The sequence below is a fragment of the Hemicordylus capensis genome, chromosome 4, assembly GCF_027244095.1.
Source record: "Hemicordylus capensis ecotype Gifberg chromosome 4, rHemCap1.1.pri, whole genome shotgun sequence".
In the NCBI taxonomy this organism is placed as follows: domain Eukaryota; kingdom Metazoa; phylum Chordata; class Lepidosauria; order Squamata; family Cordylidae; genus Hemicordylus; species Hemicordylus capensis.
In genome coordinates, this window is record NC_069660.1 from 15,722,007 (window position 1) to 15,748,047 (window position 26,041).

At 45.4% G+C, this 26,041-nt stretch overlaps 1 protein-coding gene across 7 annotated transcripts in view; it reads right to left on the reverse strand.

The window, feature by feature from the left end:
- Positions 1–26,041, reverse strand: part of CDH4 (cadherin 4) — an 803,867-nt gene that overhangs the window by 191,192 nt on the left and 586,634 nt on the right. For all 7 annotated transcript variants that reach the window (XM_053245224.1, XM_053245227.1, XM_053245226.1 and 4 more), the window contains one exon: positions 2,614–2,786. In XM_053245224.1, coding sequence (XP_053101199.1) covers positions 2,614–2,786 — 173 coding nt within the window. The remainder of the gene's footprint in view (positions 1–2,613; positions 2,787–26,041) is intronic.

Consider the following 26,041-nt stretch of genomic DNA (forward strand, 5'->3'; position numbering starts at 1 on the left):
GGACTAGATGGGCCTTGGGCCTGATCCAGCAGGGCTGTTCTTATGTTCTTATGACCTCCTGATCTGGACTGTTGGGGGATGTAGCATTTTAATAAAGGGGGGGGGGAGATGTTGGGAGCTCTGAACATGGAGCTCCCATGTCAAGTCTAGTTTGGCCCAGAGGCAGAGACAGAAAGGCCACCTTCAAATGTAACATGGAACCCGTGGTTCTGCTCCCCACCTCACTCTCTCATCTGAATTCAGACATTCAGGAGAGCTCCATCTCTGCAGTCTCAGTGGCTGTGGGTGGGGCGTGGGGGGCCTGGTTGCCTGGGCTTCCTTTTCTTACTGAAAGACAGCTGCAGCAGCCAAGAACAGGTGGGAGGAGCCTCCTCGCTCAACTCCAGTTGCAAAGCAACCAGACTGCAGTGCCAGTGTTTGGATGTAACACTGGTACCGCGGAACCGGAGGTCCAGGCAGTGGACCTCACTACAGACCAAAGGTACAAATCTCTGTCTGGAGAGGGAAACCGTGGGCCCATTTTTTTTGGTGAAACTGCAGTTGCTCACATTCAGACACACACAGTTTTTGAAACCTGAGGACCTTTCACCTCTGGTTTCACATTATGTGCAAATGTGGCCAAAGCTTGTGAGCACTTACAGTTGAAGGTGGAGCTAGCTGGAACTGGGGATGAAGCTTTGGTTGGGATGAGGTTGGGTAGGCTTCTCCCTGGGGATGCAGCTTTGTTCCCATTCATGCTCTGCTTATATATTTTTAAACAAATCAAATATTGGAAAGGCACTCTAAGGCTCCATTACCTTCTCACCCAAAGGAAACTCAGCCTGGTAGTGCTGATACCTGGGATGTCTCACTACCCAGGGAAATGGGGAGCATGTAACAATTCCTATGACTTCTCATCTACCATCTACCACAGGACTCAGTATTACCCAGGACAGACTTCTGGGGGAGAAGGAGGTCCATCTTCTTGCTGAGCTTTGCTAAATGAAGACAGCAACAGTCTGAGCCTTTTCATGATTGTTCTATCAAGTGGCAGTTGACAGCAAGCATCCCCACTAAGCAAGTGTTGGAAAAAGTGATGAATTGGACTGCACTGGGGATGAAGCCAACTGTAGTGTTTTCCTCTTCTCAAGCTCTGTTTCCTCCATGATACATCCTGCCACTCAAATGCTCTTCACCTATCCAGCCAAATAGCGCAACATGAGCTGATTCTCCTGCCTCAGGGTCAATTGCAGCTGACAGTTTGTTCCGGGCAAGCCTGAGCCCCATGCCAGCTCCACCTGGCACCCCTCCTATTTTATTTCCCACATCTTTTTGACGGCCCATCAGGTCTCCCACTGCCGGGCAGCTGACTTGCTGTCAATGTTCCCCTCAAGTTCTATGTATTCACCAGTGGCCACCTTCCTTCTGCTCCTAGGCAGCGTTCAAGGATTTCTGCTCCGAGGCTGTGCTGGGATCTGTCAAAGCAGCCCAGAATTCTTATAGCCTTGATGCAGCCTCCAAGCAAAAAAGAGCCTGCAGTGTTTGAATGAAACAGACAGAAACACTGACAGGGGGAAAGAGCGGGGGGAGAGGAATCACTTCGGCAGCTGCCTCTCCTCGGAAGCTCGGAGGCTTTGATGCCATTTGCAGGGACTCGAAATGGAGAAAGTTTTGACAACAAAAACTGCCCCCCTAATAACCCAAGTTTAGGCACTTTACAACAACAGTTTCAAAGCATGGGGCAGGATTCTGTAACTTGGCACAGGCAATGTCAGGGGAGGTGAAATTTCTCTTTCTGACCCCTTCACTTCTTAAGGTAAATTAAATATGTAACCTTTTTATTGCCTGCCATTCATGCCTAGGCCTCAACCCTATGAAAATAAACATCATTAAAAACTATACATCAAATGAGCATAATACACAACCACAAATGAATCAAAAGCAAACAAAATCCCACAACAGCAACCTTAGAGAGCCCTCAAAGCTCCCTGAAATGAAGCCCTGCCAACCTGGTGATGAAACACCGACAAACTTCTAGACAGAACTGAACAGTCAGCAGTTGGCACATATCTGGAAACACCAACTGTACTTCTGTGCTGCCGTGTGGCAGAGGCAATATTCAGGGGGATATTCTGCAGAGAGTGGCTTAACCTTTCTTCCACTGGCAGCTTTCCCTTGCAAGCAACATCGTTGCCACTTTCTCCTTAGCTGGGCTTCCGGAGACATCTTTGCAATATGAAATGGGGAAAACTGCCTAAGAGGAGGGTTCTTGGGGAAAAGCCATGTGCAGGGGAAGAAGAAAGGCTGCCAGTGACTCGTCAACACTGCTTGCCACAGAGAAGTATGGCTGGAATACCCAGAGGTGCAATAAAACATTGATTTTATCAGCACGAGTGTATGATTAAAATATCTTTCATTGGTGGACAACTATCGCCATAGAAACGTACACAGGGAACTCTAGATTATTAGGATGTGCCCCATTGTTAGTAGCAAGGAAGGACCCACACACATTCATGCACATAGAAACATGTCAAGTGCACCAAAACACACATCAGAGTCACTGCATGGGGAGGAAGATGCTTGGGCCCATATGGGAGCCAGTATTTCGCTTTTCGTTCTATTTTGAATCCTTACCTCTCGGTCAAGTCCAGCAGCCACCGTGACAATGTCTCCCGTCTCACTGTTGATAGTAAACATGTTCTGCGATGGGCTCTGTGGGGTTTGAGTCACAATCCGGTACCTCACCATCCCATTAGCTGTAGTAACATCATCAGCGTCATTTGCAGTCACAGTCATCACGTAGGTCCCTTTGCACAAGATGGAAATGGAGACAGAATCAGTCACAAGGATTTCTGGGGATGTGAGAGGGCTGCAGGGAGTGCCCATGAACAAGGCAGCAGCCACATAGTTGATTGTCTAAGACAAGGGTTCCCAACTTTCAGTCCCCAGGTGGTGTTGGACAACAAATCCTATCATACCCAGTCACATGGCCATTGTGGCTGGGGATGATGGGCATTTTAGTCCAGCAACAACAAATATTTATATACCGCTTTTCAACAAAATTTTCCAAAGCGGTTTAGATAGATAGATAGATAGATAGATAGATAGATAGGATGGAACCCTGTTCCCAAAGGTCTCTCACATCTGGAGAACCAAGGCTGGGAGCCCCTGGTCTAAGTTCAACCTGCGGAACTTATGATCCACCAAGCTGAAGGCCATTGTGACTGGGGATGATGGGAGTTGTAGTCCAACAACATATGTGGATCCAAGGCTGGGAGCCCCTGGTCTAAATTGTGCCTTCGCAACTTATGATCTACCAAGCTGAAGGCTGGGAATGATAGGAGATGTAATGAGGGATGTGGCTGGGGAAGATGGGAGTTGTAGTCCAATGATATCTGGAGACCTAAGGATGAGAGGCCCTGACCTAAGTTATGTCTGGGCAACTTGCGATCGAACAAGCCAAATCCAGCACACCAACCTTGTAGAACAGGAGGTGCTTGTCAATCCTGGTTTCTACAGTCCCAAATAAGCAACAAAACCATCTTTATCAAGCCACTGGTGGTCCTTTGTGCATGGATGATTCAATGTGTTCAGCTTTATGGGTCATGAATTGCAAAGGCCTGATCTAAGAACGGGTTCAGGCCTAAGAGCTTGTCAAATCCAGCTTTTAGCAGGTGCTTAGAAAGGCTACAGTCAACCAGGAAACCTTTTCAGTTCATCGATCAAAGCTTTGGCAGTTCTCATGTTAGTGGGAAATGTCAAGAAGCAAACAGCGATCAAGATCAACCAACTTAGGGAGCAAAATAAATGTTCGCCAGTTACCTCCTTGAATTCAAGAAGGTCATTTATCACTGAACAGTAACGGTTCTCCCAGGACCACATCAAATGTGTCAGGATTCCTAAAAGGGAGAGTGCTATGATTTCAGAAATGACATGTACAACTGACACAGCGAAATACATGTGTGGAATTGCCATGGCAATACATGGCTTGCAAGCCAATTCCTACACAGAACTGCTCTCTGAGTAGGCATTTTTGCGACGTTTTCCTGTGCCTTCAGTAAATCCAGTTTCAATCTAGACTAATGCCAATACAGTCCATTTAAAAATATGTTGCTCTCTCACTTTGGAACACTGGAGCGAACACCAGAGGAAGGGGTGTGTGTGGGGGAGAAAACAGTAGAAGCAGAAGACCCCGAGAGTCATCGAGTGACGGAAGGACAAGATTGGCAGTCACAGCTAGAAAAACTGTCTGACTTCCTGGCTAATGCTGCATGCATGCAGCCCAAAGAGGCACACATTTAATGGACACATTCCCATTGCTGAAGGGTGGGTGTCTGTGCATGCCCAGGGAGAGGTGGTTTCTGCTCATGTCCCCTTCCCCCAGAAGTGCTGCATGCAATATGCAAATACCTCCCTCCTTCCTTTTACTATTTGTTTTGATTTTAATTTGTTTTATGTATCCAAGACTGGTTGTTGACCACAATACAAAGAAAGAAAGAAGAAATACATCCCTGAGGACTGCATGATCTTCAGGGACATAGTTCCACATTGCACAGAGTGCTTCTGGGGGAAGGAGAAAATCAGTGAAGATAGCACTCCCCTGATCACAAGCACCTGAGTGTGCCCACTGCCTGCATGCTTCTTCTGACTGTAAATGCAGAGCGTTAGCCACAGATCCCCATTCCTGGCCACATGGATTGAAGCCTAAGGGAAGGGGCCTTATAGAGGTCAGCCCCTTTCCCCTAAAAAGAATAAGGCAACCAGTGGCAGTGCTGAGCAAAACCTGGGTTAAACAAACTGCAGAGTAGGTAAGGAATAGTCTGTGCAGCTCTCTTAGGAAGGATTCCCTCCATTCATTCATTAATTTCATCATTCATTTATTTAGTAAGTGTATAAATCATCTTTGAGTCACAAGATTCCTAGGGCAGCACACACTTTAAAAAAGACCACGAGAAGCACATAAACCAGCACAATAAAACCACGAAACTATAATCATGAAAGCAGCAGCAAACATATTCTGCTTCAGCAAAGCCGTGGAATAACACAACACACAGTTATAAGTCATGCTGGAGTGGTGGGGCAACGAAAACATTTCCTCCCTGACAAAGCCTTTGGCAGTGAAAGGACTGGGGAGTTTCTCTGCAGAGAAACTCCACATCCTTCCATATCCAAGGCACCATGAGAAAATGTCCACTTTCTGGTCAACACCTGCATCAGCTCTGGTGGTACTGAGATCCAGAGAAGGGCCTCCAATTAAGAAAAAAGGGTTTGGAGAGACTCATGTGGAAGTAGATGGTCCTTTGAGTTGCCAAGCTGTTTAGGGCTTTAGATAACAACCAACATTTTGAATTGTGCCTGGAAGTGGACCAGCAGCCAGCCAGTTAAAGGACTTGTGTTGGAAGGTCTCAGAGCAAGAGACAATTCCTGGGGAGATGGGTAAGTGTTCAGATGGCAAAGAAGAGGATGTTTCTGCCATAGAGGGAAAGGACGGAACAGGTGCAACTTTTGGACAGACGGTCTCTCTCTCTCTCTCTCTCCCTCCCTCTCCCTCTCCTCTGGAATCCTGCACTACAATGATATCCAAGAACTGCATTGGGTTTTCTGTATCTCAGGCTACCGTCCTGACCTCAGGAACTAAAAGCACAAGAAAGGCTCCACAGACCGCTCTACACAGTGAACATGGGACTTTAGCTCAGTGGTAGAGCATCTGCTTTGCATGCAGAAAGTCACAGGTTCAATCCCTGACATCTCCAGAAATGACTGGGAAAGACTCCTGCCTGAATCCCCTGAGAGTCACTGTGTAGACAATACTGAGCTGTATAAGCCAATCTTCTGACTTGGAATTTATTTAATTTAATTTATTTATCCAAGTTGTACACCACCCCAAACGGTTTACAAGGCAGCCTCCTAGGTTCTTATGAGGCAAGGTGAAGCAGTTACCTCAATGGGGGATTTGGGGTGCCATTAAGGGCAGCAGAGTGGAAGGTGGACCCATCTGACCATGGGGCATCATTCCCTGTTGTGTTCTTGCACATGCATTTCAATCCCAGCCGGTTGTGCCTTGTGTCACAAAGTGTAGATGTGGTGGGGTTAGGTGGATGATCTATTCTGTTAATATTCTGTCTTAATGTAGCCGTAAACGCTCCGAATACTCAAGCCACACACCTGCCCCTCACTTCCTCGGGGCTTGTTCCCTCTGGTGCATGATGATAACATTGCCAATATAACTCAGCCCAGGGATGTTTGACAGTTTCAACTGCTGCTGGCCTGAGACTTTGCTATCTTTGTAAACTGTTGCGAGTCAAATACCTTTTGCACTCGGAAATGAGCTCCCAGGCACTGCAGCAGCTCTGGGTGCGTTCTCCGCTGATCCCCTTGTCTGAATATTGCAGTTTTCCACTGTGAGATTTAACTTAGAAGCAAAGAGATGAAGGCTGATGGCTAGATTTCGAGGTTCAACTCTTTATCCGGAGTAAGACTGATCCACATCCCCCACCTGCACCATTGGCTTTGGGGGCGTATTTGGCCATGCTGACTGAATGTGCACATGGTGGGTATGTACGTGCCCATGTCAGTAATTCTCAAACTTGGGTCCTCAGGTGTTATTGGACTTCAACTCCCATAATCCCCAACCAAAGGCCACTGAGGCTGGGGATTATGGGAGTTGAAGTCCAATAACACCTGAGGACCCAAGTTTGAGAATCACTGGCCCATGTGAATGGGTACCTGTTGCCAACTTGCATCGCATGTGACATTTGAGACAATTTACACAGCTTGATGCATAGAAAACTGTGAGATTCTGGGGATATTTTCACACAAATGCTTTCAGTGCGTGCAGAAAGAAACCAAAGAATTTGAGTTACCACCCGATGGAAGAAATCTTAGGCGATGTATCAAATGGCTTTTAATCAATAGATTAAACTGAACCGCCTCAGTCAGGCGATATATAGTCAGGTGGTATCAAAACAAAAGAAAAGAAATAATAATCAATAAACCTGCATACATTTGCATAGGACTAACACAATAGGGCTGTTTTCTCAACATGAACTGCCTGCTTGTGTCATCTGGACTTCTGGGAGTGGAGGGCTGGTACTCAGGGTTTTACCTCAGTAGGTGATTGCATGAAGGATCATCCCTGGGCAACTGGGCTTCCCTTGGCCTGCCACTATTTCTGGCAGTGAGCCGTGGTGGTGGTGGGGAGGGGATGAGTAGCCATGTAGAGCGGAGCAGCCAGAGGCAGATTAAGCTTTTTGCCACCCTTTTACCTTAAACAAAAAAGGTTTGCCTTTTCAAAAATAAGGTAAAAGGGGGGACTTTCTTCTCCCCCACTCCACCCTTGCTGCAGCTACTGCTGCTCACAGAGATGGGTGGCAACATTTGAGGAGGGGCAAAATTTGCTGCTCCTCAACATTTGCCGCCGTAGGTGAATGCCTACGCTGCCTCTCTGTTAATCCACCATGGGGAGCAGCTGCTATACCAAAAGCAGTAACTCTACTGTGTGCACACTGCATTCTGGGTCCTTGGAGGACTCAGAGCATGCTTTGCTCCTCCTGGCTGCATACTGCTGATTGTGCACCATCGGCAACCTTTACTTGTTTTTTCTGTTCATCTACAGGGAGGAGCCTGCCTCCCTGACCCCCCTTCCCGCCTCCCCAGGTAAGAAGTCATGTGAACGGACCACCTTAGTAGTTTTTAAGGAAGCATTTCTTCAGGGAGCACCTGATACCCAGGACCAGCAGGATTCTGGGTTGTTGTGATTGTGTCATGGCTTGAACTACCTACAGTTCCTCTCTTTGGCCACCAGCCATGGTGGTGCACAGAGTGACTGACACTTTCACTCAGGTAAATTTATTATCAGGCATTATATTTGCAAAATGGAAGTAAGATAGAGGTTTGTGTGCTGCAGAAACATTCAGGGGGACAGTCACAGCTCAGTAGTAGAGTCTATGCTTTGCACCAGACGGCCCTGGATCCAGTCTTTGGCATATCCAAGTAGGGCTGGGAAAGACCATATCCGAAACCTGCTGCCAGTCAGTGTAGACAATACTGAGCTAGACTGATGAATGCTTGACTCAGTAGGAGGCAGCTTCATGGCTACCTCTGAAGTTCTAAACTCTTTGAACAATCATCACCAAATGTTTTATTTTTAATGCAGCATTAAAGATGCCATTATCCCAAGATAGGTTAAAGCAAGATTGATGATCATTAGTTAGACTTAATGCATGTTAAAACAGAAACGCAATGGGGCATTTATCAAGAGGCCAACCACCCCCTTCCTGCAAAAATCCTTCTGCTTTATGCCTGCAAGCAATGTACAACCTTTTCCCAACAAATCTTGGTCTAGTGCTGTAATCTAAACATAAAACAATGATAATCAGGCTTTACTGAGCTGCACCTTACAGTTTATGTTTATAAATGGTTATTATTGCCAAATCATTAAAGGTTGGTTAACCTTCTCAATCTAATTTCTGACCTACACGATAGTTAATTTAATCATTTCCCAATGGAAAAAAATGTGAATCATTATAGGCCAGAGTGTAGCGATGATCATATTACATTAGATCTTCATTAACCTGAGTTAATAATGGCTTTGCACTGATGGGAAGTTTTCCTTCCGGTCATTTTCTCCTCTGAATATGTGATTCAAGAACAGATGCCATGCCATGCATGTAAGTATTTACAGAAAGAGTGAAAAGTTTCGGAATGGGGAAGGATTTCAGAAATGAGGGGGATGGATTCAGAAATGCACTTCCCCAGTTCAGAAATCCACAAGCTCTTCCAAGCCACTTCAAATGTTGCTTCAAGGTATAATGGCTTAGCACCAGCTCTTTCATGTGCTGCATTTCCTCCATCTCCACACTTCCAGAAACTTACAAGGTCATTCACACAATCAACATAGGAACATAAGAAGCTGCCATATACTGAGTCAGACCCTTGGTCTATCTAGCTCAGTATTGTCTTCACAGACTAGCAGCGGCTTATCCAAGGTGGCAGGCAGGAATCTCTCTCAGCCCTATCTTGGAGAAGCCAGAGAGGGAACTTGGAACCTTCTGCTCTTCCCAGAGCGGCTCCATCAAAAACTGTGTTCTACCTGGGTTTTAGAGCTGTGTGTGCTCTCAAATTTTGGTTGTGCGGAAGCAAGGTAGGAGGAAAACCTGGATAGTTTTTCTTCCTACCTTGCTTCCACACAAATAATAGATGTAGCTGTACAATCTAGATTCAGGCACCACAGACAGTATGAACCTAAGAGGAGCAATTCTCCCTATAAGGCAGCTCCTTATAGTGTTATACCTTCTTTCAAAAGTGCATTTCCTAGAATAGTTTGCTGGTACTGCAGTTATTTTTTTTAAAAAAATGATGCATCAGCACATCAAAAAGCACATGTATGCAAAACAAGCACACTCTCCAATTAACAGAGACCTTTACAATGTTGCATTCCCCCCCCCAGAAGACATTTGAAAGTTACCCTCCAAAATCAGTGTCATAGTGGTAATGTAATAAATAAATTTAAATGAAAAACAGAGATGTGTCGTGGGCCAGATGATATCTGAAACTCTATAGCAGATATGGAGGTCATTCACACAAGTGAAAACTGTGTTCTAATCAAGATTGGTAGTTGTGTGTGCTCCACAATTTTCGATCGTGTGTATGCAAGGTAGGAGGAAAACCTGGGTAGCTTTTCCTCCTACCTTCTTTCTACATGATCACTTCTACCCATGTTTCCCTCTACCTTGCTTCCACACAGTCACTCCTTCCCAGGTTTTTCTCCAACCTTGCTTCCACACAACCAAAAATAGTAGCGAAACTCACTACAAACTGAATATTCCAATTCAGGTGTGGGGTTGAAAACCGACCTGCGTTTGGGTAACGAAACCATGGTTTCATGCATTCAGACGACCACAAACTCAAACCTCTGGCACATTTGCTTCCAGTTTGCCATTACGTCTGAAGGTGGACAATATGATTAATGATTAGGGACATGAGCATGCATACCTTGCTCCTCCCACTTCCTGGGATTATTTTACTAAATGGAGGGGTCACAATTTAAATTTTGCATGAGGTGGGTGGTTCAGATAAACTAATCCCACCCCCACCATGAGATGATTAATATGAGACTGGCATACAGGGAGGAAGAGCAGCAAGATGTGCCTGCTCATGCCCATAAATGCATGGTGGGTGGAGTCAGATATATCACCAAAACTGGTTCGGTGTCCTAATCAGGGTATACTTTGACTCAATTACTTCTGGAGCTCAGGTATAAATCCATTTTCAATGCTGGTGCTTTCTCCACATTTGAGTGAATAGGACTGGAGCTTTTCATGACTTTTGTGGTTCTCAATAAACCACGAGGCATACAGATGAATTTGGCAGGAGTGGAATCTGAACCCTGGAGGCACTCAGTAGCTGGCAGCACAGATATGAAATTATTTAAGATAGAGCTCAGCAGCTGTGGGCTACTGGGCCACATCTCACTCATCTCACTCACTGTGGGCTACTGGGCCACATCTCACTCATATGCAATGCCTTATGGTTTCTCGCTTGCCAGCCCCAGAAGCAAAAGAGTGTATTTATGAGCAGCGGAGTAGGGATTCTTTAGTAGAGTGAGCTGAGACTCACTGAGAGGCAGCCTCCCCTCTCCCTGTGTCCCCCTGCACCAGCACCAGTTGTGGAACATGCACAACGAGCACGCAGCCCACTCATACACCTCCATACATCCTCCTTCTATTGGCCAGGCTCCTAGCCGATGGAAAGAGGAGGCACAGAGCCCAGAACGCCGCTGAAGGAGAGGGCTGGCGGTGGATGGGCTGTGTGCGCACTTTCCTTCCATCAGCCTGGAGCCCGGCAGATGGAACCCAGAGCCGGGCCCAAGAAGAGGTCACATGCACATCTTCCTTCCATTGGCCAGGAACCCAGCTAATGGAAGAAGGAGAACAGGCTGGGCCAGCTGCAGAGAGAGGTGGCAACAGCAGTGGGAGCCCCTGCTGGCAGAGTTCAGCAGTTCCTCTGGATGCTCTGCAACTTCCCGATGCAGGGTTCTTGAACCTGTCTGCTCTTTTACAGTTTATGAGCAGCATCAGTGCTGGGGATGGGGCTATAGCTCTGTAGAAGAGCATCTGCTTCATGTGCAGGAGTTCCCAGGTACAACTCTTGGCATCTCCAAATAGGGCTGGGAAAGAATCCTGCCCAAAAGCCGTGGATGTCATTCAGGTTAGACTATACGGAGCAAGATGGTCTGATTCAGTATTAGGCGCTTCCTAGCATCTGTGGCATAGGGCCTTGCTCACCAGCCCCACTCCCATGTAAAACTGCTCCTCTGGCATTTCCCTCCAATAAATATATGAATACCTGTCCCTTTGCACTAGCAGAGGCAGCCTAATATCATATCCCACACACTACTGTTGTTGTGTAACCCCATTTCTTTAAAAAGTACAATATAGCCCACAAACAAAAATATGCATATGCAGAAAACAATAGCAACCCTTTGAAATGGCATTCCGTAATGCATCCAGCTGGTCTCTCTGGCATTCTTGTTCATCATTATTTGTTGCAATCAATTGCATATTTTGACCTTTCAAGCAGCTAACCTAATTAATAAAGGAAGTCATTTCCCAATTGCTGGAGCCACTGGATTCTCAGTCTGATAAAAGGCAAAGAGAGAGACACCCTAATGAGGATAAAAAGAACAAGCCAGTTTGAAGAGATTTTTGAAAGAGGAGCATTTGTTGTAGTTTACAACACTGATGCCTTTTAGGTTAACAAAGGGAAGCGCTTGGTTAAGAAAATCAATGACCCTTTTGTTACAAAGATAGCCTGTTTGGGGGCTCCCAGCAGCACCCCTACACATGATTTGGAACTACAGGCTTGTAGTTTCTATTTTGGACTCTCTGAACTCATGGGATCATGGGCTCACCATTTGCTTACATGAGCTAACTCATGAGGGCAAGTCACATAGCAGGCAGCAGGGGGAAAGGCACCTCCAGGTCAAGCCTAACTCACAACTGAAAGAGGACTATCCCTTGTGATCTCCTCTCTGATTCTAGAAGCCGAAGTAGACACGAGTTAATTAAGAGCTATTCTTTTAACAGGAATTGCCAAATACTCCCCTCCATGTTGGCACATTGGATTAGCCTTTGTGCTGATCACCTTAACAGGGAGGAGTGGATAAGGTATAACAGGCCCGTCTCTCTAAAAGAAGATTTAATGGTTGGCTCGAGGCTCAGGAAGAGCACTTGTCAAAAGATTCCAAGTACCCATCAAGGTCTTCCTGGATACAAGATAAGCCCTAACGCACCCATTCACTCCACCCCACACAGGTTTCTCAAACTTATTCAGTTCATTGAACTGTTAGAGCACACTTACGGAATTCTGAATAGGACAAGATGTATTATTTTGTCTATCACGGATGTCACCCTTTTCAGCAGAAAGGAGTTGACAACATTTGGCCCCAGGGCAAGTTGTTGCCTATTTCTGTCCTCGAGACCACCAAGCAGTGTCTTTACTCTGGATTCACCTGCTTCATGTACATGTGTCTGGACACCAGGTATACCATCCTGCTGTGCCTTGCTTTCAAACTCGTCCTGCTTTTTGCCTCCAGATCAGCCCGGCTTCCAGGCCCAATTTGTGCAGCACATTTGGCTGCATCAAGAAACTGGTCTCCTGAGATCAGACCTCCTTTGGGCCTTTTTTTTAAATACCGCCCACAACCAGCGTCTCTGGGCAGTTTACAGTTAAAAACATTTAAACATCAGTTAAACACTTAAAATCATTTAAACATTAAAATTATTAACATTAAAATAATTAAAAAACCCAACCTTAAAATATCAAAACTATACATCTAATTAAAAGCCTGGGTGGATAAATATGTCTTCAGTGTTTTTTAAATGGCCAGAGATGGGGAGGCTCTTGTTTCAACAGGGAGCACATTCCAAAACTCAGGAGCAGCAACAGAGAAGGACCGCTCCTGAGTAGCCACTAAACAAGCTGGCGGCAACTGGAGATGAACCTCTCCAGATGACCTTAACAGGCGGTGGGGCTCATGGTGAAGAAGACATTCTCTTAAATACCCAGGGCCTAAGCTGTTTAGGGTTTTTATAAATAATAACCAGCACCTTGTATTTTGCCCGGAAACGTTATCGGCAGCCAGAGTAGTTCTTTCAACACAGGAATAATATGGTCTCTCCTAGATAACCCAGAGATCAACCTGGCCATCACATTCTGGACCAACTGCAGTTTCTGGACTATGTACAAAGGCAGCCCCACATAGAGCACATTGCAGTAATCCAGCCTAAAGGTTACCAGCATATGTACCACCATTTTACTGGCTTCCTGGCCCACGAGTGGCACACAGGTCCCTGCTCTTGCATCCCTCCTCCCTCTTGTCCCTGGAGAGAGAGGACCATCAGTATCGACTGAGCAACAAGTGTCCGAACACACCATCAGAAATAATTAGGTATACTAATCTCTGCTCTGAAATTTCTTGCTCCCCTCTCTTCCTGGTCTCTTTAAAGCATAAAGCTGTTCTCTAAGGCCATTTCTCTGGTCACCCTTGAATGGATTTAATTTGGATTTCAAGCAAAAATGCCTCTTTGTGAGCTTAAATCGAGTACTATTGATATTATTAGCCTGGTTAGTTTGGTCAGTTAATACGGTGTTGCTTGCTAATCAAGATTTCCTTCCTGTACCCCTAAAACCCTAAATAAACCTGATTGTATTTTACTTCAACTCTCTGTCCATCGTTTCCAAGACAGAAGGTTTGCACAAATTTATTCTGCAATGAACTGCTCACTCTGGATTTGCTGTTTCCCCACACAAGCCCAAAGGTTAGTCACCGCAAGATCAGTTTCATAAATACCTTTCTTGCATAGAGGCTTTGTAAGGTTGCAATGATCTTTTTTTTTTTAAAGGAGAAGGTGGAGAAGGTGTTCGAATTTTGGATGCTTTACAGAGATAGGGCATCATAACTGGATAGTAGAATACATAATAGTATATTATGTAAATAGAAGGCAGTTTTTTATAGAATAAGGTCATAAGAACAGCCCTGCTGGATCAGGCCCAAGGCCTATCTAGTCCAGGATCCTGTTTCCTGTGGCCCACCAGATGCCCAGATGATCTGGGAAGCCCACAGACAAGTGGTGAGGCCATGCCTTCTCTCCGGCTGTTGCTCCCCTACAGCAGCAAGCCTCTGCTTCTCCTTCTGAGCGGCAGTGAGTGAGTGAGGCTCCTGAGCATGGTGGGGGTAGAAGCACCACGGTAGGGACTGGGGTGGGGATAAGGAGTGCTGCAGTGGGAAGAAGAAGCACGGTGAAGTGGGTAAAGAGCGCCGTGGTGGGATTAGGAGCATTGCCATGGAAGTCAGAAATGCGGCAGCAGATGGTGAAACATGGTGGCAGCGGTGTGTTGGGGGCTGGACTATTGTGCTCTGCAGGCCAGCAGTTTGAGAACCCTAGCCTACACTGTCTGGCAGCATCTCTCTAAGTTTGCAGGCAGGAGTCTCCCCCAGCCCTACTTGGAGATGCTAGGGAGTGCACCTGGGACCTTCTGCAATCAAGCATGAAGATGTGCTCACATGTAGTCTCCCATCCCATCCAAATGCAAACCAAGGTGGACCCTGCTTAAGAAATGGGACTGTTCCTGCTCGCTATCATGAGACCATCTCTCCTCTCCTAAGGAGCACGCTCCCTTAGAGACAAAGAGGTACCAAATGCCCTAGAGGAACACCATTATGGAGATCCACCATATTGCAAGCCACGACACTATTCAGGGATGGTTCTTATTGTCGCAATTAATAGATTGCTTTAGGTTTAGTAAGGGGAAAAAGTTTGTTTCCATCATCCATCTCCTGCCAGCGTTTTAAAATAACTGCTTCTTCCATTTGATTAGTCCGCAATTTTCACTTTTGCCACTTTCATTTCCTTCTTTCCTATCATTTTAACAACTCACTCAGCTCCCCTCTTCCAGGTCTTTTTCATGGGCTTGCAACTAACAGGATGCTGAACCATTTCTTCATTAAGTGCAACTATCAAGTAAAAGAGAGCACCTCCTTCCTCCCCACAAAGACTTGGCAGGGAATGTGGGATCTCTCTTCTTCATGGGAGCTTATGCAGAAATGTGAGGCTATGCCTTAAAGGATTAATTCCCACAAACCTTAAATTGCAGTTTAATTTGAAAACTAATTCAGGCCCATAATTGGCTTTCTGTTCAAATCACTGAGGCTAAAAGATTTAAATTCTTAATATCCAGATGACTTTCAAGTATCTCGCCCCATCTGTGCATTAGTCCACAGTTTAAATCTCTCGAGGGGAGCTCTGCTGGAGGAGGAATAAAATAAATAAATAAACAACTGGAGAACTAATAGAATAATGTACTTTTTAAAAAAAGAAAAGGAGAGAAAATCCCTGGCATTGTGCAGCATATTTATTTTTATGAGATTTCTCCAATTTAATTTGCGACATGTAGATCTCACTCCCAGCTATTTAATTTTTTAAAAGGTACATTAATAACAAGAATGGTGCTATGGAAGGGAAGAGCTAATGCAGTGGCACGGAGTTAGAGAAGGCAAGGGATTTTAATTACAACATTCTTCACTTAAGCAATTGCAGTAGAGATGCTCTTCTTCTTTCAAGGTTTGCCCTCAGTGCTTGGAAGCATTTCCCTATGTCTTGTTTGGAAAGAAGAAAAGTAGAGTTAATCCTGGTCTGCAGGTCATAAGAACATAAGAACAGCCCTGCTGGATCAGGCCCAAAGCTTATTTCACACAGTGGCCTATCAGATGCTCCTGGGAAGCCATAATGCCGTCTCTCCTACTGTTGCTCCCCTGCAACTGGTATTGAGAGGCATCTTGCCTCTGAGGATGCAGGTGCCCTATAGTCACTAGACTAGTAGCCATTGATAGACCTGTCCTCCCTGAATTTATCTAAGCCCCTCTTAAAGCCATCTGAGCTAGTGGCCATCAACACATCCCGTGGCAGAGAATTCTATAGTTTAATTAGCACGGTGTGGAAAAAATATTTCCTTTTGCGAATCCTAAATTCCCTGGTTTAATTAATTAATTAAATTCCAATTGATTCAGAAAGAATCATATGGAATGGAGGGCCCTGTTCCCTCAATGAAAGAGGCTGAAGGTAATGTGTGACAAGGGTTTTTCTGTGGCAGTGCCCAGCATGTGGAATTCCCTGCCACAGGAGGTTCGTTCAGCTCCCTCACTGGAAGTATTCTATTACTGTCTAAAAATGGATTTATTCTGCCAAGGTTTTTTAACTCTGTGGATTACATTTTCTTTCACTTTCTCTTGGTTTATTTTATCATGTTTTATAGTCTGTTTGCTTTTTGAGTATTTCATGTTAGCTGCTTTGGGCATCTTCACGTGGAGGGGAAAGCAAAGTATACATTGTTTAAAAATAAATTTAAGAGGCTAACATATTGCACAAGAGTAAGTCAGCCTAGTGATATTGCACATATGCAAGTTGTGAAACTGTGAAAGTTGTGGAAATGCAAAAATTGTGCCAATGCTGTTACACAAGAATGAGCCCATTATTTTCAAAGGGTATAACCCCTGCAAGGGACATATTTGTGGAAGGCACAGAGGACTTCTGGAGGCAGGGAAGATCAGTGAAAATTGCTCCCCACTCCCTGCACGTGCCACTGATGGGAAAGCCTACCAGTATTCCCCCTAATAGGGATTCCCAGATGTTGTTGACTACAACTCCCATAATCCCCAAGTAAAAGCTATTGCAGCTGTGGATTCTGGGAGTTGTAGTCACAACATCTGGAAATCCCTGTTAGAGGGAACACTGAAGCCTACAGCTGTGAAGATGAATCTCTTCATTGCTCTGGATGTTACCACCAAACACACACACACACACACACACACACACACTCACTCACTCTCACTCACTCACCTACCTTGTTGTTATACACCAATGGGTTACCATCTGTTAACCTAACAAATAATGGAGTCCAGTTTTTCATCATAACACTGAGACAAAAACAGAAGTGGTTGCTAATGGTTGCTAATGCCTTCATAATAGCTGTTTATCCTATTCAGCAATTTCTACACAACAGCTTCCCATATTGAATCATGATATGGTGGTGTTGTGAAAGGGGTTGAAAGCCTTCATGCCTGCTATGATTTTTAGAAACACAGAATTTTAAAATTGAAGGTAGGCCTGCCTGAAGTTGGTTCAGACACATAATTCTGTCTTCCCAAATATAGAATTCTGCCCACAGTTGTTTTTATTCTGATTGTAGACAGAAGCTCTAATACAGTAGATAAAAACTGCAGATGGGGTAACCCTTAGCAGTTGGAGTTGCAAGGCCTCCGTGCAACACAGAATCATCCAGCCTATTAATTGCTGGTGTCCAGTTTGGCTGTGCTTCATCTAGTTCACAGAGGAGACCATTTTCAGGGGACAGGGAGCGTTTCTTGTCACATATACTCCATTGGGGGAGGAGATGGTGGGAACCAGAGACCTTTATCTGCTCTTGAAAGGAAACTTCTGCAGCTAGAAGAAAACTTTGCTGATTAAGACTGCTGTAGGGACCAGTGGGAATTTGCAGCTCTGGCTTCGCAGCTGCATTTTTTGAAACATAGCTGTGTTCTTCATAGAGAGGCAAAGTTCAAAGAAGCAGAACATTATTTGAGGCGAGTAAAACATGGCCTTTTAAGATACACTTTCAATCAGCAGCAGTACATTAAATCAAAACAGCTCAGAAAGGGGGAGAATGCTGATTCGGTGTGTGTGTTTTAAAAAATTGTTCCTATCTATTCATGTCCTGCGCTGGCTTCGAAGGCTCAGCAAAGCTGCACATTTAACCACCACAACAACAAAAAGCACGAAAGGCTTCATCTGCACAACCTTACACTAATGACATGAGAAGTAGTTAGGGAGAATTTATTCTTCTGCATCCTTAAAGGAGAGGGAAGGGAGTTTCCTTTTAATGTGAGTCTGGGGGGTGGTAGAAATCGGGCTTGATGTGTCTTTGCTTACATGGGCTAGTGGTTTTATTCCACCAGGATTCTTGCTTTTGATGGTATAATGTGCCGCTTGGCATTATGAAGCAACTCCTTCCCCTCCTCCCAAAGAGAAGCAAGACTCCGTTCCTTAGAAAGTAGGGACGCATTTGCAATATGAATGGACTTTTCCTTTCTTTATTTCATCGCATTAATCCCTTATTCTCAACCCAAAGCCTCGGGATGAGTAACAGCGCTGAAACAAATTAGACCTCCGAGACCGTCCCCACAAATTCTTTTCTGTTAATTTTGACAGCAAATATTCTCAGGTGCTAGAGGGGGAAGAGAAAACTCCCACTGCCATTGCTAGCAGCAGATAGGTAAGCAGATGGAAGGCAGACTGGGCTAGCTCTGATCGGGCTAGCAACCGGGTTGCCATATTCAAACGCCAAAATCCGGGGTATTTTGTGGGCCTAATTTGCATATCATGCAAATTAGGCAGAGACTAATGTGCATTTTATTTATTTATTTATTTATTTATTTATTTGACAGATTTGTATACTTTCCCCTCCTCCTCTGCCCTCGCATGTGATCGGATCCAGAGTAAAATTCAGGCAATCCGGGCAGCGCATTTGAAATCCATGTAAATCAGGGGGGAATTTAGCAGCTGGGTGGAAGAGCCAAAATCTGGGTGCTACCCTAAATTCTGGGGGACATGGCAACCCTACCTAGCAATCTACCTGGAGGGAAAGATTTGGAGGCTTATAACTGGGTTGGCAGGAGGGAGGGGGAAGGAGGTGTATTGTGGGGGCTTGGCACCTCAAGGAGGTTGGGATATGAATAAATTCAGAAAGCCAAGCATTTGGAGGCTAGCTCAGATTATTCCAAGCAGATCCAAATTGTGCATGGGAGAGCTTGTCCATCTCTATCCAACTCCAGCCTGATCCTGCCCACATTTGTACTTCAGCTTTCTGCATGCTTGGCTGTCTATAATCCAGCACCGAACTAAACAATTGGTCTTAGGAAGGGAAAGTTGCTAAGTAGAGCCACCAACTACTTTGTGCGGAGGAGGAGGAGGAGGAGTTAGGTATAGTTTTGCATTCTATTTCTACCTGCCACTGCTGATTCTCCAACTGGGTCCTTCTCCCCTCACAGAGGACAGCACAACAACCGACTGCCTTGTCAACCAGAACAGGAGAAGCCATCAAGGCAAAACACACACACACACATACACACACACACAACACCCTTATATTGAAGGGTTTTGCTATTTTTAAATTATGTTTTGCTATTTTCTTCTTCTTCTTCTTCTGTTTTATGTAACCTGGGAATCTGTGAGCTGAACTGGGGGATAAAAATGGTTCAGATAGATAGATAGATAGATAGATAGATAGATAGATAGATCAAACAAACAAACAAACAAACAAACAAACAAACAAACAAACAAACTGGTGGTTCTTGGCTGGGGTATCTCTATCCAGATAAAACTTTTCAGAGAAGGAGCTGAATGATGACGGATTTGCAGTCCTCCATCCTATCCTCCAATGAATGAGGTATAAATAACCAGCCAGCTTTCACAAGCCAGGATAGAGTGGTTCCCAACTTACAGGTGGATTCCACCCCCCATCACTTTAAGCAAAACTTTTACATCAAGTGGGTTAAACAGGAAATAAATCATTGTGAATACAAGGCTGGATGAAAGGACAGAAATAATTGGAGGACAAGACATAGCTAGTTGGCACCTATCTTTCCAACTGCCAAGGCACCCACAGCGAGATCCCCTTACTGCATGACCTTGTCTGTTTCTCAAAGACATAACATCACCATTATTGCTGTATGTGCAGAATGATGGCTTCTCATGGCTCTGTCCCCATGAAATTTAGCAAAGGCAAGGAAGACAAATTCAATACCAATATAAACATTTTAAACAAATACTGATTAAGTAAGGGGAAACTTACATCAAAGGTGAATGTAACTGCTTCTGAATAGGAATGATGGTATTGTATTTTTTTTAAAAATATATAATTTAGGATGTATGGTTTAAACAAAGGGGGGGGGAGAGATCCCCCAAACCTGCAAGCCCATTGCTCTAACCAGAGGAACAAGTATTTTGTAGTCAAAGGTATCCAATTCTGATTTAATAGCTTAAAGGCTTATCTGGATTTCAAACAAGAAGAGGCTGCAATTTACTCCATCTATCATCCTAATGAGCAGGGCTAGTTTAACATTTGGTAACTCTTTTCTGTATCGATTTGTTTTAAAATAAGATGTGGGAAGTTTGATTTGCTATGGAGAGTGTCAAGAGGATCACGGCTCATTTCAAGTTACATGTGAGCCCTTGTTAGCTTGCCTGCTGAATCCCTCCTGTAATGAGGGGATCCTTTTGGTACTAAGAGTATTTAAAGAATGCTGAAAACATTAATTCACACCAGAACTTCAAAGGATTTATCTGATTGAAGTCCAGAAATCTGATGCTCCCAGCCCAAGTTCCAGCAAGATGTGCTTCTGTTCAAGGTTCATTTTAAAACCATAGAGGCCTTTCAGGATCAGTCCACGATGAATGTTAGGAGTGTACATTCATTCTGGCATGAATGCTAGAATGAGACAAGCAGGACTCATTGTGTTCTGTTTGGCATTTGTCAGAGCCAAACACAATGGCCACAAATCAGTCCTGAGAGAGCAGTGATTTCTTTCAGCATTTGGGTCGCCTTCTTCCCCTCAGTTTCCATTTCTGAAGCCAACTGCAACTAGGATAGGACTGGGAAGAAATAATAGATTGAACACTGACAATGTAAGCTCTCCAAATTTGAACTCAGATACATCATCACCGGAATATTCACAACATGATAGGCTTCACTGAGAAGTGCCCAATCACAGTGTGGCAAGGGGAGGGATCTGCCGAAACTTACATAGAGTGACCACATGGTGTCCATCCATTCTTTCATCATATTTTGTAATAAAGGAGGGGGTGGAGAAGTGCTACAGACTGTACTTAGCGCTCTACTTTATACAATCCCTCCCCTCGCCCCGAACTTACATACACCGTGGCTGCAAATTGTGCTTGGCGCTTTGCTTTATGCAAGCAAGCAAGCAAGCAAGCAAGCAAGCAAGCAATTTAAGATTTCCATTCCAGCAATCTACAATCTACACCAGGATGGTGTAGTGGTTAGAGTGCTGGACTAGGACCGGGGAGACCTGAGTTCAAATCCCCATTCAGCCATAAAACTAGCTGGGTGACTCTGGGCCAGTCACTTCTCTCTCAGCCTAACCTACTTCACAGGGTTGTTGTGAGAAGAAACTCATGTATGTAGTACACCACTCTCGGCTCCTTGGAGGAAGAGCAGGATATCAATGTAAACAAACAAACAAACAATTCCTCTGAGTTTGTCTGGGGCTTTGCTTACCTATGGACATATCATTTAAAAAAAACAAAAAACACCCAACTTTCTTCTCACTCTGCTCAATCTTCTGTATACCTGGATATAATTCTAAAAGGGCATTCACATTCATTCATTCATTCATTTATTTATTTAGGCAAAGTGTCAGGAGCAAATTCACTCCTGGCACTGCCCTCATGCCAAGTCTCACTTTTGAACCCAGTGTTTGAACCCATCCATGGTTTGCTTAACCTCAGCCGGCAACCATCTGGGTGATCACCACCAAGTTAAATGGCTTCCTCCCGGCCTGCTACTGTTTCCAGCAGTGAACTGGGGAAGGAGCGACCACACATGCCCCAGGGCACCCTGGGATGCCGCTAGGGAAAGTCCTAAGAACACAAGAACAGCCCTGCTGGATCAGGCCCAAGGCCCATCTAGTCCAGCATCCTGTTTCACACAGTGGCCCACCAGATGCCGCTGGAAGCCTATAGGCAGGAGTTGAGGGCATGTCCTCTCTCCTACTATTACTCCCCTGCAACTGGTACTCAGCGGCATCCTGCCTTTGAGGCTGAAGGTGGCCTGTAGCCCTCCGACTAGTTGTCAATGATAGACCTCTCCTCCATGAAGTTTCCCTTCCCCCTCCCAGCATTTCCCTTCATCGCGACGTCGCTTGTGTGGGTGTGTGGCGTGGAGGAGGAGAGGACAGTGACCACTCATCTGCCAGGGAAGGCAGGCACACTCCTGCCTTCCCCACAGACTGCCCCGCCTCCCCAGTGAGGTCATCTATACAGACTTCAAATTCATGCTTTCCCAGCCAGACTGCTGAATTTTACGCCACACTCCTCCTTGTAGAGGAGGCTGCAACCTCTAAATGTGTGAGGTTGCATTTGTCTTTGGTTGTTTTAAGTTTGGGGATAGGGACTTTCCCTGGCTAGGATACTGTTACTGGGGTAACCTCTACACACTGACAGCTCATTCTGAAGTGTTTGAAGAAATACAGCTCACAATGACTCATTTGATCCAACGCCATATTATTCCAATTCTGCATGGCCCTCAGGGACGTATTTCTGAAGCCCCAAAGGGATTGCAACAGAAATCACGCCTCTTCCCTCTGCATGCGTTTGGCTGCTCAGCAACATGCTGACTGAGCTCTGAGATAGCATTTCCGCCGGCACACGGCTCTCTTGTGCCTTCCTAACACTGTGAGCCATTCTGCCTAGGAAGCCGCATCTTCTTCAGCTCATCAAGGGGTGAGGCAATGAAAGAGAGCGTGTGAAACTGGCTCAATGCAGGAAGCAGATTGACGTACAGTTGAAGCATGGGCTGTACCACATCATACAACAGGCGGGAGGAAACTACTTCTAATTTCTCTCCCACTTAAAACAAATGTAGCTGACATCCTGATGATTTGTGTGTGCGTTTAACAAAAGCAGATACTCACTGCTAGCCCCCGTGCTTCTGAAGCGAGGATGCTTCTGAGCAAGAGCATGCTGATGAGGGAGGAGACCTCGTTTTGTGACAGCAAGCATGAATTGTCAATTTTGCTAAGCAGGGTCTGACTTGGTTGGCATTTGGATGGGTATCTACATGTGTGTGAGCACTATTAGATATTCCTTGTAGGGGATGGGGCCACTCTGGGAAGAGCACTTGCATGTTTGCATGCAGAAGGTTCCAAGCTCCCTCCCCTGGCATTTCCAAGATAGGGCTGAGAGAGACTCCAGCCCTGGAGAAGTCGCTGCCAGTCTGTGTAGACAATAGTGAGCTAGATGGATTAATGGTCTGACTTGGTAGAAGGCAGCTTCCTATGTTCCTGTATTCTAGTCTCCTTTGCCAGTCCTTGCCCTTTGCAAGTAACTCCCTTATCTTTGCAAAGAGAAGCAAGAGGGTTAACTCACAGACAGGCTGGACTATCTGCTTGAGGAGCTCAGTATAAGCCAGCTTCCTATGTTTTAATTGCTCTCCCCTTCCTCCAGATGCACTCTCTGTCAGCGGAAACATCCTGATGGTACTGCAGCCCTCAGGGACACGTTTCCATGGGTCAGAGGAGTGCTTGTGGATCAAGGAGAGAGTGATGGGAATAATTACACTCTTGCACAAGAGCACCCTTGCTTCAGAAGTATGGAAGCTGGAGGTGTGTGAATGCTTCTGTTAAAGGTACACATGCCCCATTGGTCAGGATGCCAGCCAGTGCAATCAATCAATCAATCAAATCAAATCAATCAATCAATCAATCCTAGCACATCTGGGAGACAGATAATAGCCAATTTACTAGATTTGCATCTGAAAATGGATGTCATGCTCCCATAGTGTTTTATTTCAGTGGGATGTGCATCCCTGTCCATATTACGAATAGGGCTGTAGCTCAATGGAAGAGCATCTCCTTTGCCTGCAGAAGGTCCCAGATTCAATCCCTGTTGTCTCCAGGTAGTGGTGGCAAAGTCTCTTGCCCGAAACCTTTGAGAGCCGTTGCTCATCGGTATAGGCAATACTGAGCTAGATGGACCAAGGGACTGACTTGGTAGAAGGCAGCTTCCTACAGTATGTCCCTATTTAGAACGGGCTCTTCTGCACCAGTGAGTCAAGTGTAACTGTGCAGAACCATCTGGCAAAATAGAGAGGCTGTTCTCACGAGCAGCCTAACTTTGGCTGGGGCAGCCCTGCTTGGGTTAGGCTGTTGGTGCAGCAAGAGCACCCAGCTGAGAGAGGATCTCTCCATGCACTCAACATGCCCTCAACTCCTGCTTGTGGGCTTCCAGTGGCATCTGGTGGGCCACTGTGTGAAACAGGATGCTGGACTAGATGGGGGTTCTTGGGCCTGATCCAGCAGGGCTGTTCTTATGTTCTTAATGCACTGCACTCCTGGCGTGGTGCATTGAGGGATGCCAGAGGACCTCCTCCTCCAGCTTCCTCACTGCAGCACCGCCCATGTACTATGGTGAGCGACAGAGAGAAATGGGAAGGGAGTTCAGCCCTTTCCCCCTAATGGCGATTATTTGATTGATTGATTGATTGATTGATTGATTTGATTTCTATACCACCCTTCCAAAAATGGCTCAGAGAAATAATAAATAAATAAGATGGAACCCTGTCCCCAAAGGGCTCGCAATCTAAAAAGAAATATAAGATAGACACCAGCAACAGTCACTGGAGGTACTGTGCTGGGAGTGGACAGGGCCAGTTACTCTCCCCCTGGTAAATAAAGAGAATCACCATGTTAAAAGGTGCCTCTTTGCCACGTTAGCAGATTATGTCATGTGCACAACCTCAGAGAGGTTTATTTATTGGCTGGCCTAACTGGGTAACTGGGATGTCTCCTCTCACACTCCACTTCAGAGTATGAGCCACTGAATGACTTTGTTTGCCCTCACTGATGTAATCACATAGTCCCCTCTGGTTGGCTAAATGATACCATGACTACGTGGACTTCTCTGAAGATGGTGGCGTTATAGATCTGGCCTTCCTTCAAGAATAGGAGTTCAAGAATATCTATGGACATGATTATTAATATCTCCACCCTGTCCCCACTTCTTAGGCTCGTTTCACATGCAGCAGAATCGGGTGACAGAAGTCTTAGGTGATAGAATGCGCCACAAATGAAGATACGTAGATAAAGATCAGGTTTTTAAATGATCTTCTGTGGGGGAAAGTCCCTCAGAGTAGAAAGCTAGCACAACAAAGAGCAGGCTGGTCTAGACTCTTTCTCCCTCATGTGCTAATGTTTGGCTTGCCGGGTTCTGGGGTTTAGGAACATAGGAAGCTGCCATATACTGAGTCAGACCACTGGTCCATCTAGCTCAGGATTGTCTTCACACAGACTGGCAGTGGTTTCTCCAAGCTTGCAGGCAGGAATCTCTCTCAGCCCAATCTTGGAGATGCTGCCAGGGAGGGAACTTGGAACCTTCTGTTCTTCCCAGTGTGGCTCCATCTCCTGAGGGGAATATCTTACAGTGCTCAGACATCAAGTCTCCCTTTCATATGCAACCAGGGTGGACTCTGCTTAGCTAAGGGGGCAAGTCATGCGTGCTACCACAAGACCAGCTCTCCACGCCTTGTTTGTTTGTTTTAACATGGGGAAACATTCCAAAATTATGAAAGGAAGGAGTGGTGGAATCTCTCCTGCCCTGTGGAAAGCAGTGGCAGAGCACATAATTTGAATGCCAAGCATCCTAGTGTGAATCCCTGGCATCTCCATCTAGAAGGAACTCGGGTAGCAGGACAGGCTCCCTGTATGATCAGACTCTGGGGAGCTGATGCCAGTCAGTATAGGCAGCACTGGCTTAGATGGGCCAGTGGCCTGATAAATATGTATCTGTGCCCTTTATGGTGTCCAAAGTGGCAGGTCTTGACAATTTTTTTTTGGATCTAGGAGCCAGCCCCCAAATTTATGAGCCCCAGAAAATGGGAACTTGACACAATTACAGACTTAGTGATGGACACAGGTGTGTGTGTGTGTGTGTGTGTGTGTGTGTGTGTGTGTGTGTTTAAACAGGATTCCCTTTATTCCCTTTATAAGTAACATAGTTAGAGCAGAAACAGGGCTGCTGGGAGCAAAAGAAGAAGAAGAAGAAGAAGAAGAAGAAGAAGATTGTATTAAATAACCCTACCTCTGAGTATCCTAGACCAGGGATTCTCAACGTTGGGTCCCCAGATGTTTTTGGACTTCAACTCCCATAATCCCCAACCAAAGGCCACTGGGACTGGGGGTTATGGGAGTTGAAGTCCAAAAACCTATGGG